This window comes from Chiloscyllium plagiosum, unplaced genomic scaffold, assembly GCF_037043375.1.
Source record: "Chiloscyllium plagiosum isolate Xiang-an unplaced genomic scaffold, Cpla_swu_hap1 HiC_scaffold_13, whole genome shotgun sequence".
NCBI classification, from domain to species: Eukaryota; Metazoa; Chordata; class Chondrichthyes; order Orectolobiformes; family Hemiscylliidae; genus Chiloscyllium; species Chiloscyllium plagiosum.
Window position 1 is genome coordinate 48,831,824 of NW_028270151.1, and position 18,998 is coordinate 48,850,821.

At 38.5% G+C, this 18,998-nt stretch overlaps 1 protein-coding gene across 1 annotated transcript in view; it reads right to left on the reverse strand.

The window, feature by feature from the left end:
* Positions 1–1,778: 1,778 nt before the first annotated feature.
* LOC122555938 (mitofusin-1-like) overlaps positions 1,779–18,998 on the reverse strand; it is a 75,807-nt gene continuing 58,587 nt past the window's right edge. The window contains exons 14-18 of the mRNA XM_043702232.2: positions 14,809–15,038; positions 13,707–13,862; positions 11,388–11,584; positions 9,366–9,500; positions 1,779–4,734 (exon numbers count right to left, since the gene is read on the reverse strand). Of these exons, the coding sequence (XP_043558167.1) occupies positions 4,638–4,734; positions 9,366–9,500; positions 11,388–11,584; positions 13,707–13,862; positions 14,809–15,038 (815 nt within the window). The 3' untranslated portion in view covers positions 1,779–4,637. The remainder of the gene's footprint in view (positions 4,735–9,365; positions 9,501–11,387; positions 11,585–13,706; positions 13,863–14,808; positions 15,039–18,998) is intronic.

The window sequence follows — 18,998 nt, forward strand, 5'->3', positions numbered from 1 at the left end:
CAAGAAATCCTTGACCTGGCACCTGGAAGGCAACCTACCATCCCGGAGTCTCATTTGTGGTCTCAAAAACGTCTCTATTCCCCTTACAATTGAATCCCCAATTCCTATAACCTCCCTACATTTATTCTACCCCTCAGGTGCAGCAGAAGCAACTGTGGTGCTACTTTTCTGAGACCATCGCACCATCCACTCCATAGTATCCAAAACAGAAGATTTGTTTTTCAGGGGAATAGTTACAGAAGTCTCCTTCACTGACTGCCTTCCTCTACTCTGCATGGTGGTCACCCACCACATTCCATTTGTTGACTATTTACCGGAGGTGAGACCACATTATTGAATCTGCTGACCACTGTAACCTCTGAATTATGGATGTTCCACAAGTCAGTCTAGCAACTCCACTCCAAAACACGGTTAGCTAACTCTACAATTGAGTCAGAGCTGTATGGCAAGGAAACAGACCCTTCCATCCCACCTGTGCACGTCAACCAGACATCCCAATCTGACCTAACCCCATTTGCTAGTATTTGGCCAATATCCCTCTAAACCCATCTATTCATGTACCTATTCAGCTTTGCAGGTACTTGCGATTGATAGCAGCACTGTAGTAGCATAGCAGTGATGATGAACTCCACTGAGTTTTTTTGGGCTGGTGACAAATCTACTTTGTTCAGACATTTTTCAAAACTACAAAAGAGAATATGTTACTACCAGTCTTCCCATTTAATTTTCCTCGAGGAAAATTAAGGGCTTTCACTGAAATGTTAAACCAAAGCAAAGCAGCAAATAGATTATCAGATCACATGCACACACATATACCATGTCATCAGTATACCATGGACAATCTAGTTAAACTGTACTGAACAAACTGATGGAAATAGTCAAATTTAGTTTGTAATTTTGTACTGTTTGCTTTTAATACCATGCATGCTTTCCAAGACCCCTCTGCTGTGAAGTTGTGTTTGTGCAGACTGAACACTTCAGGCATTGCCATTTGCACTTCATAATAAATTAAAGAAAATGCTATTATCAGAATTTAAAATTCATCTGTAAAGTATTCTAATCTCAACCTGGGTTAAATTTTTATCTGCAGAGAATGTTTCAATGCGTCAGGGATGGGCAGAATCCTTCCATACGAAGCTGTTTTTAGTTGACACAATTTAACATTCTGTTCCAATCTGCTTTTGATACTGAAGTCCTATTCAAATCTAAGCAAAATAACCCTATCAGTTTAATCTCGGTGATTCCCCTTGATGTTTGAAAATAGTCGTATTGGTAGTGGTGGTGGGTGGAGAGGGGTAATAAAATTGGGGGATAAAAGTCTAAATAAAGGACAAGCCATTTATGATCGAGATGAAGAGGAACTTATTCAGAGGGTCATGAATCTTTGGAATATTTTACCTCAGAAGACTGTGGAAGCTTAGTTATTAGTATCCATGAATTATTCATTCTCATGTGTGGCACACCAATTTCAGACTTTACACAAATTTGGAGGATTTTCTATAATCTTATGCAATGTCCACCATAAATACACAAATGACACCAAGCCTATCATCTAACATTTTCAGAAAGGCATGACTATCCCATTCTTAGCTTCGCATGCCTTCCAAATAATATTTTCTCCACCAACCCAGCAAGAATAATTTGCAATTATTATGTGTCTGGTTTCCTGGAAGCAGTCCTTCATTTGAAACTCCTTGGAATCGAAACATACCAGAATCTTCAATTATACTTGCGAAGAGGGTTACAATTCCTGCCTCTGATAACAAATTGAGACAACGTAGCTCAAATAATTTATTTGTACATTTAAATTGTACAGTTGTTTAAATATACATGCTGAAAGATCATCAACTTGGCTAATCCTTCACAAATGGATAAATCTAGTAACAGGGAACGCAGACAAGAAATTCAGGAAAACAGTCCAAAGAGTAGAAAATTTCATTTAAGATCAAATCCAGCTATGTACAACATGCGTTCATCAATGTCTGTCTAGTAAGCATCTTCCCATCTCTCTTCCATTTAATATAAATCAATGTGAAACCCTTTAAATGCAAATAATCTTGGTTAATTATTTTGCAAAGGCAGGACATACTGTGTAAATATTTCACACTGCTAAAATGGAAAATTTAAGGTTTAATTTATAAATTAAAAAGGATAGAATTTTCAAAATATTTCATGGAAATTCATGGTATAAAAATCCACTTACATCGTTTCTTTGTGCTTAGGTTGGAGTAACCTCAATGGAAATTACTGGTGCAACTCGGTTTAATCAATGAGTTGTTTGCTGATCAGGACATCTCTCAAAGTAGCTGGTCTATATTTTAGTGATTACTTTTAGAAACAAAAGTAGTCTTTTGAATACATTTTAAATATGTGCAGGTAAACCTCAAAAATATTATGGATCCATTCAACAAAAAAAAAACTGACTACTAAATTTAAATATCTGGAATCAATAACTCACTGTAGTTATTGCCTTAAATTTTATTCTTTAGTCTGTCCAGTAAACTGGTCTGATACCATGCCAGTTCTGCAACAAGCAACCAACATTTATGATTCACATTTATGCCGACTGTGATGTATTAAGCAAGTCTAAAGAACTGAACTTTTAAAGGACATTTCTAAATTATTTAAACTGTCTCAAAAATATTGTTTCTGTTAATCTATGGGCAATGTTGCAATTTGACTTGTAATCTGAAGTGGCAAAGCTGTACATGTGAAATTTAGACTCCAGTATTATGCTCTTGTTCAGCTTTAACTGAACATCATCAAAAGTTTCAATGAAGCGTTCTTAATGAGAATGATACGTGAGTCTGTATGTGGACTTCATGAAAACAGTTTGCAAATGCACTCAAAGTTGTTTCCAGTACTTGATTAAATTTTCTTTTGATCTCACTTACAAATTATATTAACATATTTACAATATTAGGAAAAGGCATTTGCAGCGTCTTGGGAATCCCTCAAATAATAATATTCTGGTTTCCATGCTGTCAAAACCAACTATACAGGATTTACTTTAATCTTATTGCTTTGCTTCCTTTATGTCCTTGCCCTATGTAATAATGACCAGTCATTTCGTACAAGATTAATTGTATGAAGTCCCATTCATACAAATTGTACTTGCAGGAAAGAGAAACATGAAACTTTTTATTTTGTACTGATTAAAGAAGGCAAATTTTCAAATGTCACAACAATTTATAGTGCGGGAGAGAAATGGTAACTGACAAGTACGTCACATATATCTACTTAATTCATAGGAGGTCCAAGGCTCAAATGTTTTTGTTTGCAGAGAATTGTCTCTGCACAATACATCTCACTTCTATCAAGTGTTAATAAGCCACCTTATGAGCTTGAATGATTACTTAAAATTGATTCTGCAGCAGTTAATGTACTCTGGATCGTTCACCAGTCGATATTTTGGATTTTGAAAGTGCGGTTGGTTGACCATGGTCTGTACTCTGCCAGCATGCTACTTCTGTGTTCATAATTGTTTGAGCACTGCCTACCTGTGCTTCCAAAACAAACTGTCTATTAAATCTCATCCTGTGATTGGGCAGCACTTGCTGAACAAACCAGAATGTATTAGCAGCTACAGTAATAACCAATTTAAAGTAAACAGTTTAGCTTGCAATGTGGCTCAATTGCATTTGATAGCAGTAAAACCCATTCATGTGCAGGAACTCACTCAATGCAACCAAAAGCCTATACAGTTTTAGAATTTTACAGGAGCTTGGGAAGCCCATTGCTCTTTCATGGGTTTGCCACCCTTAATCAGAGTCAACTTGCCAACCAATAAGCAATCTTTTCTCTTGCAGGATAATTGTTGCGTCTATTTGAAATTTGGCATTCTTGCAGTTGTCATAACTACAAATATAAAGCTTTGCTAACACTTCTCAGCAACATCTTTTTCCATGTATCAAAAATGTTTATATTAACCCAGTTATCTCAAGTGCTAATTTTGGCAGAAGGGAAAGCTTGCAAAATCATGATAAAACAAATACATGTAAATTTGCATAAGTGAGAATTTAAGGGTTCACATAGGTCAAATCTTTGTGACTAAAGGTTCCTGTGTTTTGATTAGGTTGTATATCCGCAATGGTAGATGCCTCTACAGCTTACCAACATGTTAACAATGTGTTTAGATAATGAACATGAAATGTACATTTTATCATACGATACTGTGTTAAGTAACAATATTTATTTTATTCCCTTTCTAGGTACACAGCAAATAGTTAATTACCTGTTCTTTTAAATGATCCACGTTAAGAAATTAATTTTCAACTGAAACAATTGTCAGATTCACAATCTGATATCAAACAATGCTCATCAATTACACTCCCTGGTATTTATCACAATGGCATTTACATCCTCTGCTAAATTATGATGCTGAATGTTTAAATTTTCTCACCATATTAAACACATCTATCAAGACATGGATAATCCCAGTCATCAATACCTTATTTTTAAGTAGGTGAATTTAAATGAATAGTGTGCGTCCTAATCTATATCTGGTAAGATTTCTGGAGGATTGAAAAAAGGATCCTGGAAAAATATTATTGTACATAGAGGGACTGGAAGTTTGTATTTTCCACACAGCACTGTGACAACATTAGTGACAATCCCCATCAGTGACGTTATGTGACTCATTTAGACTTTAAGTTTAGCAAATTTTCACTGGTTGGCTGCAGGTACTGCTTTGTAAATATGTCCAGTTCATTTTCCAGCCACGTTGCTTTGTTTCTGCAAACAAAAAAGTTAAATTAAAAACTCTCTCATTTAGATATGAATTAATTTTATGACACTATCTACTGGCTCCATCTTAAAACAAATAAAAATACAAATTGCCTACAATGTGAAATTACTAAAATAAACAAGTGCCTTTACTGTAAAAATATTTGTGCATTACAGGAATACTGCTATGCAAAATTAGAGATATTTGACCAAGATTTTAGTAATTTGTCCTAAGAGGTAGCCTTTCAGGTGCATTTTAAAGGAGGAAAGAGATGGAAAGAAGAAATTTAGGGAGAGAATTCCAGATCTTAGGGACCTAGAGAGGGGAAATATATAAAAGAGACCTAAGGGATCCTAACCCTAACCCTAACCTAGACATTATAACCATAATCTCAACATTTTTATGTATTAGTGATTTTTGAGAAGATTTGTAGCTCAGGTTGATGATAAGATCTTAGCAGATAAGGTCAAGCACCTCTGCCAGACCATCAGATTATGATTAAATTACATTAAATTAAAATTAATATTAATTCACTATCAACATCTAGCTGCCCATGCCTCAAAAATGTGATACTGTGGGTTTGCACATATAAAATCAAGATATTGTGTTTGACTTGTAAGGCTGAAAACACACTTCAGGTATACAGAAATTCCAGAAAATCGCTCTGGATTCTGTGTGTTCAGATTTTTCAGGAATTTATACAACTAGTTTATGTATTGGCCCAGGCCTTAGTGCATAGCCCTTACAAGAACCATGTATGCTTGATAAATGCAATTGAATATTATTTGCAATTTGAGAGATTCAGAGAAAGGGGATTTGTGAATTGCTTTCAGCAATTCTAATATTAAATGCCTTTGAATTCAGTATGCCAGTCTAAAATTATCATGCTAAGAATCATATTCCTTACTTCTATAAATTAATGGAAAAAGTGTTTCAGGGATTTGAATCTCCATCAGGACATTCATGATTCTGAAAAGTCCATAAAGTTTACATGACCAGTGATTTGGACAAAGTGTTTTGCAACTCCAAGACAGATTAGGGTTTCATGTTTGCATTTTTCAGAGGCATGAAATGGATGCTTGAGAGGGAGGTTCAAGCACTGCCAACAGGGACTGTTTAACAGCAGTTACCGAACAGATTATTTACTTCCCCAAAATAAATGTCCCAAGCTTCTTACGAGGTATTTGAATTATTATAAGTTTAATCAAAAGTATTGCAATGACAACATTTCATTGCAGGTGATACCTTTTTACTTGAGAATCAGAATACAAATAAGTCGTCTTGCCACTGGTTTTGATGAAATTCAACACTGACAAAACTCAGGCTATATTTATTATTCATCAGATCACCAACATACATTCTTGTCAGTACTATCAGGCAGTGTCAAAGTTTAAGGAATTGCCTTTGAATACCTAGCAAATTTGAGGGGTTGTTAATGGGTTTTCTTAGGTCCTGTTTCTGGTGTGAACTATCTTACCTATAATAGAGATTTCAGTAAATGTACTAAGTTCCAGTGTCATGTTCTCACAATGGGATTTTGTCCAACTGCAGGTGGCAGCAATTGTGATTATTGATTTTGTTTTGTAAAAGCCTTTGGTAGATGCTACAACTTTTAAATACTTTTTTTTGATGCAGTAGGAAACTCGCTGGAACATTGATAGCAGCTCATCCATGGCTTACAGTAAGTCCAGAGAGTAAATCAATTTTTTTTTTTAAAAAGAGGGCTGATACAGCCAAAAGTAGCTAAGGATTTTAATAATGGGCCTGTCGAGAGGAAGAGGATATCAGAACAGAACTTGAAGTGTCAAAGAAACTTCAAACAGACATCACTGTGATTTCGTATGACTACAAACCATTGCAAATACATCCCAGACTGTATACACATTTTATATATTTCCACAAATCCAGAGAGATTTTTTAAAAAGCTTTTAATTTTTTGGACTTATCTTCTGCAGGTAGTTCTTCTCTAACAATGTAGTTACGTTGCAGCCAAACCTCACTTAATAGAAAATGGCTTAATAGAAAAAAAGGGGGGCCTATGGGAAACATGGGGTTAGGGACAGAGCAGCAAAAAATATCACTCACGATTGCTCAAAATTCACCCAAAATTCTAATACAGCACAGCCTGAATGAAGGTTGAAATCATACTTATTATCAAAACAAAAGTAAATTTAATACAGTACATTTTTAAAAATGTCAGAACCTGCTCTCGGTACACTATCTCTGTCAGCAGCTGACATTGGTGCACGTGCAGAACGGCAGGAAGACTGATATTGCACATATGTACAATGGCACAGAGACTGTGGCGCTGACAGTGCACATGCGGAGAACAGCACATAAACATTGATAAAAATCACACAACACCAGGTTATAGTCCAACAGGTTTAATTGGAAGCACACCAGCTTTCGGAGCGACGCTCCTTCATTAGGTGATAGTGGAGGGCTCGATCGTAACACAGAATTTATAGCAAAAATTTGCAAAAATCTCCAAATCATAAACATTGATGCACTGCAGAATGGCAAGAAGACCGGCGCAGAACAGCACAGAAATTTCAGATCGCACGTCAGCGCATGTGCAGAATGAAGCACACAACAGATGCCTGCTGGAATCGCACTACTGCCAACGGAGGTAAGCTTTCTCCAAAATAGTGTTCCCTAATTCTTCAGTGACGTTATAGCCAAATCACACTGCCAAAATGCATGTTATCCCAGAACTACCTGTATTTAGACTGTGTCTGTGTGTTGCATTAGCATTTCTTCTCAAGCACAGTAATTAGTTAACTCTTTGTTAATTTAGGAAAGCCTGATTGAATTGGATCTTTTTAAAACATGAATTCATTTGGGTCTGGGAGAATGATAGCCACAAGAGATGGGATATGTTTAAAATTAATCTTGTTGCAACCAACCAAAGGGAATCAGTTCATCGGTCCACATCAGGAAGCTTAACAGTTTGGGACATGCCATCTGAAACTGAAATGAATTGGGAAACTTTGCCCTGGGTCAGATCCTAACACAGATTGCCAACAGAAATGGTTCAACAGAAAGAAACAATCAATAGACAATACAGGAGAGTATGACAGCAGAATGCACACCTAAAAACAAGATGTCAACCTTGCAAAGCTGCAACACAGGGCTACTTGTATGCCAAACCACGAAAGCAGCAGACAAGGGAAGGAGCTAAGCAATCCCATAACCAATATAAACTTCTGCAATCCTATCATATCCCACTGTAAATTGATATGACAAAGGCTTTAGGCCCTGCCAATATTCTGGGTAATAGTACGGTAGACATGTGCTTGAGAACTAGTCACAATCCTAAACTATTCCAGTACAGCACAGATACTGCCATCTAACTTATACAGTAGAAACTTGATTATCCGAACGAGATGGGTGGGCAGTATTTTGTTCGGATAATCGATTATTTGGAAAATCGATTAAATGCCTTTCCTCTGGGGCTCGGAATTTTAAAGTCTGCTCTCCATTCAGGAGATTACCAGCAGCACACAGCGCGAGCCCCCGCCCGCCCCCGCACAACCCACTGCACCCCCAGGTCCAACACTGCCCCCGCCCGCCCACCAACCCAGTCCAACACCCCCCCCCCGTCCTCCAACACTGTCCAACACCGCCGCCTGCTCCCCAACCTGGTCCAACTTCCACAAAGTGCGGGAGCCCCCACTTCCAACACAGTCCCCCCGCACCCACTCTCCGGGACAGCCAGACTGTACACAACGATAAGACTGCTGCTACTGCAGCTGCCTTTGTGGGATAAGTCTCCAAATAGCGCATGGACACAGCCACAGCCACACACACAAGTTTTTACAGCAAATTTATGACAGGTTCCGCATTTGCCCTACACAAGACAATGTTGGAGAGATTATTCCTGGAAAGCGGGGGGGGAAAGAGGTTACAGTACACCCCTCCAAGTAGGCAGCTCACCACCATCTTCTCAAGGTCAACAAAGAACAACAAATGCTGGCCTCACCAACAATATCCATATCCAGGAATAAATAAAAGAAAACTGATTTTCAATGTGTTTCTCAGACATTTACCCCAACAACAATCACTGAAGAAGTGCAGATACTTCACTGGATATTCATCCATTATTCTTCCTAAATTTCTAGATATTAAAAGAAATCTCAGATTGATTAAATTTAAAGAAAAAATATATTTACAATACAAAAGAACTGTTAATGAAATGTACATTTATATAATGACATAGAACCTTATCCCAATTTTGGTTATGGAAGAAGAAAGAAAAGCAGCAAGTGTAGGGGAGAAGATATTATTTGCAATATAGTTCAGGCACATGCAGCAGATGACAAATGCGGCAGTCATTACATTTTCATGTGTGTGTGAACTATGGGATTTTCACCACAAAGCGTGTTAAGCTAGCGTTTGTCACATATGCTTGCACTTTCATATTAATTAGGATCAACCAATTGTTAACTGTGATTTATTACAGGCTTTAGTAGGCTAATCCTGTATTTTCTGGATCAGATAAGCTTTTAAGCAAAGCAGAAAGGTTATAATAATTTATGCTAAAAATTGGATAAAATTAGAGATAATGGAATAAACTTGCTTGACAATAAAATCAGTTCAGAAATTAAGTAGTACAAGGGAAGTATGAAAAATATTTTACCTCAGCAGCTTTGATCGGTTTTGCGTAGATTCTAAGAGTTCAATCTTTTTGTTAAGGCTGGATATTGCTTCTTCTAAGTTTTTCTCAGTAACATCTACCTGCTGGCATAGTCGAGCAAAGGTACTGGACAGTTCCCTTCAGGAAAATGCAAAGGAGAAAAGGTCAAGTGTTATGATCCCAGCTGATGCTAACAAGTCAGATTCCAGAGTGAAACCTAGCTTGGGAAGGACATAAGTTTAATTTTCCTTTTGTTTACTGTGAGATCAGTCTCTGGCATATTCTTGTGGAAATATTCAATGTCCTTTGAACAAAATAAAACAAATTATTATACATAATACGAAGATGAACCATATTTTGCTCGACAAGAAAAACTAGAAGGATTCATTTCTTTTATCCCAACAATATACTTACATACATTCAAATGTTGGTGAAGATTTGAATGAACATGTAGGCCACACCAGATAAGGATGTCAGATTTCTTCCCCTCAAGGAATTAGCACAGCTGATGGGTTTGCATAGTTACCATTTTCAATTCCAGATTCTATTAATTCAATGTAAACTCCACCCAGTTGCCATGGTGATGTTTGAACTAGTGTCCCTAGCATTCCAGCCCGTGACTTCTGGATTACTCATCCAGTCAGAACATCAATGCATCCCTGTTTCTCCTTTAGTTTGGCATGTCTAATACATCATATCACTAAACTTCCAATTATTATTTTGTAGGTCCCCAAGAAATCTCAAATTACTTGCTAGGAGCCAGTACAGAAACCGTAGCTGTTGTTCATGTGCCTTAGCAACCAGTGAAGAGCTGCAGTGATGATGGCCAAGAAACAGAAACATTATTCCCTTTTGCTACACAGCTTAAGAGAGGACTCTAGTATGAGGCCTCTGGTTTGCGAGAGGCTATTTATTTGCATTGCAACACCACAGAGAGCACTTCCAGCACATGTGCAGCTGCAGTGTCAACATGTGAATGTATAAAGTGAGAGATATTTTTAAATGCAACTCTGCTTTGTTATTGAAATATGCATTGTTTAGTCAGTTTGTCCCTTTACAATTAAGACAGGCCTTATTTTGGATGGACCTTTATTTATGATGCAGAGTTTTACTTCAGGAAAAGCTTACAAATTATGCATTAAAGCAATACTGTTTCTCTTGTAGTCAATACAAGATGCCTGAGTGACAGGTAGATATTTAACCCCAGCAATTCATTAACAACTTAAAAGCATAAGATATTCTTAAAATGTTCAAGAAAAAAAATCAGGAACGCCTGTCCTGAAATCACAAACCTGGTATTATGAGTCTCATTATATATCAAGTGAACTCAGCTGTGAACAAACTGAAAAAGACAAACATCACATCTTGACTGTATCACTATATTTTGTTTTTTTTTTGGACAGAGTACATTTGTAAACACATCAGGTCACTTGGAATTTCTCAGCAATCTTGAAGTGCCACATAACATGAATTTGGGGTGGCCCCTATTTAGCTTGTCATTATTTTACTATATTTCCTTTTACTTACTGAAACAAATTCAAGCGGTCCAAGGTAAATCATGAAAGAACATCAAATAACTAAGCATGAAAATCTGAGAACTAAGAAAAAAGCTGCTTTAAGAGGCATACTTAATCCATTTAGCAAATCGTACATTCACTGAAATCAAGATGAAATAGAGCATTCATTTACAAACAAAATTAAAAATAACATCTACCCATTATTAGTTTAGGGGATAATTAGAATTTGCCTCAAGACCACATCTTCAAAAAAAAGGTGTTCCCTATGTTTTTAATCTGAAATTACAACACAAATCCCAGTATTTACTGAAACGTTTAGATTTTGAAAATGACTCAAGTAAATGGTCATACAAAGCTAATTAGACAGGTACAGACAAGCTGTCCATTGAGCCTATTGTAGTTTTGTTTTCATTCATGATCACCAACACTTTAAAACACCAGCAGCTAAGTAATCTTTTGGCAAATTCCAGCCTGAAAGCAATGTAAGGCAAAAGCAAAAGATACTTACTGATTTACTTGATGGCTACAATTTGCACTTGTAAAACTAACAACCATCTGTAATTTCTCTGTAGCATAGTCCACAAACTGATGCTTGAAAGCTCTCTCCTTTGCTTTTGTTGTCCATGTTAAACGCTCATACATGTACAATATACTGTACAGACTTAGAGCAATAGCTATAAGCCTCCAACCCACAGCTCTGAAAATCTATAGCAAGAACCATGAGAAAACATTAATTTAAAATAACAGTATTAAATAAAAACTACTGTAAATCTGGTAAGGTGCTCCTGCACCCAGAAATGAGGGACTGACTTGAATTTTGTCTGCTACATAGAGTAAAAGTTTGGGGTAAATCCTGTGCATTGTCTTTCTCATAACTTTTCATTAAATATTTCTGATTTTTGAAGTAGTCTCATCAAGGGCAACAACTATTAGCAACATCTTTCTGCACTGTTACAGTATAAATGGATAAATTGAGATATAACTGTTAACTCAATAGTTGCTACCAAATGTTGCAAAATGTAAACAGACAGAGATTGTGTTCGTCACAAATAAATACTAATTGAGGGAAAAAGTGTCAGGCCCATCTTGAGCTGAAACTTTTTTTTTCCCAGTCCTAATCTTGTTATATCCCCTGTAGGAGTTCTGTAAGGGCAAATTGTATCAATGGCAAAATGAAGCCAAAATGACTATTCCCACATCTTTGGAATGCAACTTGAAACATTCTGTGGCTTTGTTGGTAAATACAAATGCTCAAGGTACCAGCTCTCAATTTTCTTGAAGTTAATATGGGTGTGATGGACAATTTTATGAAGAAAGGTTAAACAAGAGGGACCTATACTTATTAGACTTTAGCAGAAAGAGAAATGCTCTGATTGAAGTTCACAAAAGCTTCTGAGGGGCTTGCCAGATACATGCTGAGAGTATTGTGATACTGTAAACTTCAGAATTTTAATAGCTGTTCATTGATCACAAGAATCAGCAATAACTCTTTATGGCATAATCTGTTAAGGGACAAGGACAAACTGTTATACAGGAATTGAAAGCAATTATATGTGCTTGGGAAAAGAAGGAGCCAAAGCTACGTAAACACAACTGTTTTAAGACTCTGTTGGTTGGAATTTTGGTAAATTCCATCATTAATCAGGTAATAGCCAAGTAGAGTTGTTAGGCTTAACTTGCTTACTTGAGGGGTCTTATTTTTGGTTGTGCTATGCAATAAAGTTTAAATGGGAGAAAGTGAGGGCTGCAGATGCTGGAGATCAGAGCTGAAAATGTGTTGCTGGAAAAGCGCAGCAGGTCAGGCAGCATCCAAGGAACAGGAGAATCGACGTTTCGGGCATAAGCCTGAATTCCTGAAGAAGGGCTTATGCCCGAAACGTCGATTCTCCTGTTCCTTGGATGCTGCCTGACCTGCTGCGCTTTTCCAGCAATACATTTTCAGCAATAAAGTTTAAATGTCTGTTTCAGGATTCGATTGTGAGATTTCTTAATAAGTAGTCAGATCAAAAAGTACTTTGTTGGGGGGGGGGGGGGGGGGGGGGGAGTCGAGGACTGGGAACACAGTTTGAAAATGAGGAGTCTCCCATTTAAGACAAAAACGAAGAGAAATTTCTCTAAGAGGGTTGCTGGTCTTTTGAATTCTCTTCTACAGAAAGCAGTGACTATATTCAAGGCTGAGTTAGATCAACAAGGCACTCACGAGTTATTGGAGAGTGGACGTGAGGGGTTTGATTAGATTACTTACAGTGTGGAAACAGGCCCTTTGGCCCAACAAGTCCACACCGACCCGCCGAAGCGCACCCACCCAGACCCATTCCCCGACATTTACCCTTGCACCTAACACTACGGGCAATTTAGCATGGCCAATTCACCTAACCCGCACATTTCTGGACTGTGGGAGGAAACCGGAGCACCCGAAGGAAACCCACGCAAACACGGGTAGAATGTGCAAACTCCACACAGTCAGTCGCCTGAGGTCTCTGGCGCTATGAGGCAGCAGTGCTAACCACTGTGCCACCCACATGTAGTCAGTTAAGGGGAGTTATGGCTACAATCAGATCGGCTATGCTGCAGCAGTTTGGAGAAGTTGAATTGCCTACTTCTGCTAATATTTCTGATAATTTTATAAAGAAGCAATCAAATTGCAAAGTTATGATATAAAAAACAGAGCTTGTGCAAATAATTTGGAATAATTACTAGTGCAGATACTGTCGAATGATACAGCACAAAAGGAAGCCAATAGGCCATCGCACCTGTGTCCATAATAAAAGACTGTTCTAATCTGTGATATTAGCTCAATTTTAGGAATATTCAAGAAACTACTTACCACTCCTCCAATAATGACAACGCCCACTGAAGTCCTAGATGTCAGAGAAGCTAATCCAGTGACTAGAGAGAGCATGAGTTCTTCCTGTGCCATGTTTTCTTGGGCAAGTGCAGGTGCATTCGTCACTGGTGGTGTTGTAGATAAAGGCCGAGGGATCTATAGTACAAGATTGCACAAGATGTAAATTTGCATTGTACATTGTGTAAAAATGAGTAAATACAGGAGTGTTGTAGACTATTTAGCTCCAAATGAAACATTCTGAACAGGAGATGAAGTGTTAGTGTTAGCACTATCAGCATTACAGGATGAATCTCTGAAAGTTGGCCTTACAAGATTGTTAAGGAGGTTAGGAAAGAGACTTAACTAGTAGATAATCCAGAAGTGCACCCACTACCCCCATTCCAAACTATAGCATAAATACTGTCCTCCACTTCAGCTCTGAAGAAGAGTCATTTAGACTCGAAACATTAGCTTGCTCTCTCTCCATGGATGCTGTCTGACCCGCTGTGATCTCCAGCATTTGTTGTTTCCAGTAGAATTTTGTTTTGTTCACTCTCAAGTATCTGATCAGTAAATTAATGAACTTTTTTGTTTCAGCCAATCACATTTGATTTCCTACAGCTGCGTTATTCCTTCTGCTGGGACATCTTTGAGAAATGACAAGTTACTAGATGTGCATTAAATACAACACTTACAATTTGTTGGATAAGTGTTGTCTTGATTTCAGCTGTTTAGTTACATTTAGAACTGAAATACAAAGACCTAAATCAACAGGATTGTAAATTACTAATGGCCAATTAGTTGTGCAAAGATGCATACTTGAATATGTTTGCCTGAATTGTAGTTGGTTCACAGCCAAGAGAAAAAGAAAAAAATCGACATACAGAGGAAAATGGAAATAAAACTAAATATACTGATCATGTATCCTCCAAAACTATTTTCTATGGCTTCTGAATGCAACAGTGTATTCATTAGGATGTCTTCTGAAAATAACTTATTTAAAATTACTCCTGTCACTTTTACAAAATTAAACCTTTGAATCACCAGCTGAAAAGTTATCAAAGAGTATTACATTTATAACATAAACCACAGTTCAGTGTACCTGAAAAGTTGGGTCACTAAGTCCCAGTAGAGCTCTACGGGCGGCCTTGGGTCCTAGGAAACGATTGACCAGTGAAGTCCAACCAAGGGAAAAATGGAATTCAACATTTTCTTGGAAATCTGCACATATTTTGTCACAATTCAGGTCATAGCTGAGGTCAAATTTATGGTATGGGAGCAGTGCATTGACTTGATTCTGAACATTTAGTGGAAGCAAAGGCTTGAGGTTCCCTGGAAAAGATATAGAATCTGATCAAGTGTCTGTGCCTAAATTAAGTAATAATTTTAAACAGAAATAGCTTCTCAGTATGAGGTGCACTAGGCGTGTTAATGTTGTCCCTCTTTGATCTATAAACTATAAATTTTGTTTGTACCATAGCATTAAAAATTTAAAAATAACTATTTTTAGGTTTGATGTTTATGCTTCCAAAAAAGTTTAAAAACGTTTTCCATAATTCTGAACAGGAGAGATTATCAAGACAATTTTAGTCGACCCAGATTGCTCAGCTTCTTTCCGCAATGTTTCAGAACACCAACTGTATGTTTACATTTCCTCAAATTCTTATAATCTGTCAAGTTACTTTTCAACCCTCAAGCTCAATCAGCATGTACATCAGCACTGTATTCCCTGATTTAAAAAAACCCAAAAGAACTGCATATGCTGGAAGTCAGAAACAAAAACAAAATTTGATCGAAAAGCTCAGCAGGTCTAACAGCCTCTGTGGAGAGAAATGTTTTGGGTTAGAACAAATGTATGCCCTGACGCTAATTTCAATTTAGGCATGCTTTCTCTGGTCCTTCCACCCAGGAACCAAAAAAAACCACATTCTTTTAACACACTTCATATTTTCAGATTTGTCTTTCTCTTCTTCCATCGGAAGAACTAAATTTAAGACACAAGTAAATACAATTTTACACTAAAGTAAATATGCGATATACTTTCACAAAAGCAAATCAAGTTTGTTATGGAATACTCTTCACTTGCTTGGATGGCTGTTCCAACATCACTCAAGAAGCTCAACACCATTTAGGACAAAGCAGTCTACTTGCTAGCCCTTCATCCAATAGCCTAAATATTCAATAGCATAACATAGTTAGAGTGAATAATATCTACAGGATACACTTAGCATCAGAGGTCTGGATGGAGTAGAATTTGTACGAAGCGTCCAGAAGAGTTTTCTGGAGCAGTATGTCAATAGTCTGATGAGGCAATGGGCCATTTTGGATCTGGTGCTGGGGAACGAGCCAGGACAAGTGGTAGAAGTTGTGGTTGGGGATTCTTTTGGGAACGGTGACCACAATTCTGTAAGTTTTAGAATGCTCGTAGATAAAGAAGAGAGTGGTCCTAAGGGAAGAGTACTAAAGTGGACCAAGGCCAATTATATCACTGGGAAATATGGATTGGACACAGCTATTTGAAGAGAAGTCCACATTTGAGATGTGGGAGGCTTTCAAAGATAGGTTAACGGTAGTGCAGGATAGGCAGTCCCGTTGAAGGCAAAGGACAGGAAGGGCAAGATTCATGAACCGTGGATGAGAGGAGAAATTGTGCGACTAGCCAAGAGGAAAAAGGAAGCGTACATAAGGTCTAGGCAGCTAAGATCAGAACGGGCTCTGGAGGAATATCGGAAGAGTAGGACAAGTCTTAAACAAGGAATCAAGTGGGCTAAAAGGGGTCATGAGATAGCTTTAGCGAGCAGAATTAAGGAAAATCCCAAAGCATTTCATTCTTATATAAGAAGCAAACGGGTAACTAGAGAAAGGATTGGTCCACTAAAAGATAATGAAGGAAGGCTGTGTGCCGATCCTGAGAGAATGGGTGAGATTCTAAATGATTACTTTGCATCAGTGTTCACTGAGGAGAGGAACATGATTAATGTTGAGATTAGAGAGAGAAGTTTGATTAGTCTGAATCACTTTGGCATAAGTAGGGAAGATGGGTATGTGTATGGATTGATCTGCCCGATGATGTGGTGGAGGCTGGTACAATTGCATCATTTAAGAGGCATTTGGATGGGTATATGAATAGGAAGGGATATGGGCCGGGTGCTGGCAGGTGGGACTAGGTTGGGTTGGGATATCTGTTCGGCATGGACGGGTTGGACCAAAGCGTCTGTTTTCATGCTGTACATCTCTATGACTCTATGTGTTGGGTATGCTAGAGGTTATTAAGGTGGACAAATTCCCAGGACCGGATGGGATCTATCCCAGATTGCTGATGGAGGCGAGAGAGGAAATAGCTGGGGCCCTGACAGATGTCTTTGTGGCATCCTTAAATACAGGTGAGGTGCTGGAGGACTGGAGGTTGCTCATGTTGTCCCTCTGTACAAGAAGGGTTGTAGGGATATTCCGGTAACTACAGACCAGTGAGCCTGACGTCAGAGGTGGGGGAAGTTGCTGGAGAGGTTACTGAGAGATGGGATCTATTCATATTTAGAAAAGAATGAGCTTATCAGCGATAGGCAACATGGTTTTGTGCGGGGGAGATCGTGCCTTACCAACTTAGTAGAGTTCTTTGAGGAAGTGATCAAGTTGTTAGATGAAGGAAGGGCTGTTGATGTCATATACGTGGACTTTAGTAAGGCGTTTGATAAGGCTCCCCATTGTAGACTAGGGGGGAAAGTGAAGTCACATGGTGTGCAGGGTGTTCTAGCTAGGTGGATAAAGAACTGGTTGAGCAACAGGAGACAGAGAGTAGTAATTGAAGGGAGTTTCTCGAAATGGAGAAAGGTGACCAGTGGTGTTCCACAGGGGTCAGTATTGAGGTCACTGTAGTTTGTAATATACATTAATGATCTAGAAGAGGGCACTGTTGGTATGATCAGCAAGTTTGCAGATGATCCAAAGATTGGTGGAGTAGCAGAAAGCATAAGGGACTGTCAGAGAATACATGAGGATATAGATAGACTGGAGAGTTGGGTGGAAAAGTGGCAGATGGCTTTCAATCCAGACAAATGTGAGGTGATGCATTTAGGCAAGTCCAATTCTAGAGCGAATTATACAATGAATGGAAGAGACTTGGGAAAAGTTGATGGGCAGAGAGATCTGGGAGTGCAGGTCCATTGTACCCTGAAGGTTGCTACATAGGTGGATAGAGTGGTCAAGAAGGCATATAGAATGCTTGCCTTCATTGGACGGGATTTTGAGTATAGGAGCTGGCAAGTCATGTTAAAATGTACAAGACATTGGTTTGGCTGCATTTAGAATACTATGTACAGTTCTGGTCGCCACATTACCAAAAAGGATGTGGACACTTTGGAGAGGGTACAGAGAAGGTTTACGAGGATGTTGCCTGGTATGGAAGGTGCTAGCTATGAAGAAAGGTTGAGTAGGTTAGATTTATTTTCACAGGAAAAAAAAGGAGATTGAGGGGGAACCTGAGTGAGGTTTACAAAATCATGAAGGGTATAGACAGGGTGGATAGAGACAAGCTTTTTCCCAGGATGAAGGATTCAATAACGAGAGGTCATGCTTTCAAGGTGAGAGATGGAAAGTTTAAGGGGGACACACGCGGCAAGTACCTCACACAGAGGGTGGTGGACGTTTGGAACACGTTGCCAGCAGTGATAGTAGAGGCAGGCACGGTAGATTCATTTAAGATGTGTCTGGACAGATGCATGAGTAGGTGGGGAGCAGAAGGATGCAAATGCTTAGGAATTGACAGACAGATTTAGACAATACATTTGGATCGGCTCAGGCTTGGAGGGCCGAAGGGCCTGTTCCTGGGCTGTAAATTTTCTTTGTTCTCTTGTACTTTGCAGGATCTCTGACTCTCAGAACCATAATGTAAAATCAAAGATTTTTCTGGTTCTACATATTTTTATGTAACAATTATCGATGGTACCAAAATAGGAGATAGAGCAAATAGAGGAACAAATCAAATCAGACCCAGGTTGGATTGAATCGTTATGTAACATCCAACAGATGGCTGATATTATCCAATGTGAAGCATAATAATAAGGGAACAAGGTAGGGAGCATGTAATATATGTTGTGGTTCTGTTCGCTGAGCTGGGAATGTGTGTTGCAGATGTTTCGTCCCCTGTCTAGGTGACATCCTCAGTGCTTGGGAGCCTCCTGTGAAGCACTTCTGTGATGTTTCCTCCAGCATTTATAGTGATTTGTATCTGCCGCTTCCGGTTGTCAGTTTCAGCTGTCCGCTGCAGTGACCGGTATATTGGGTCCAGGTCGA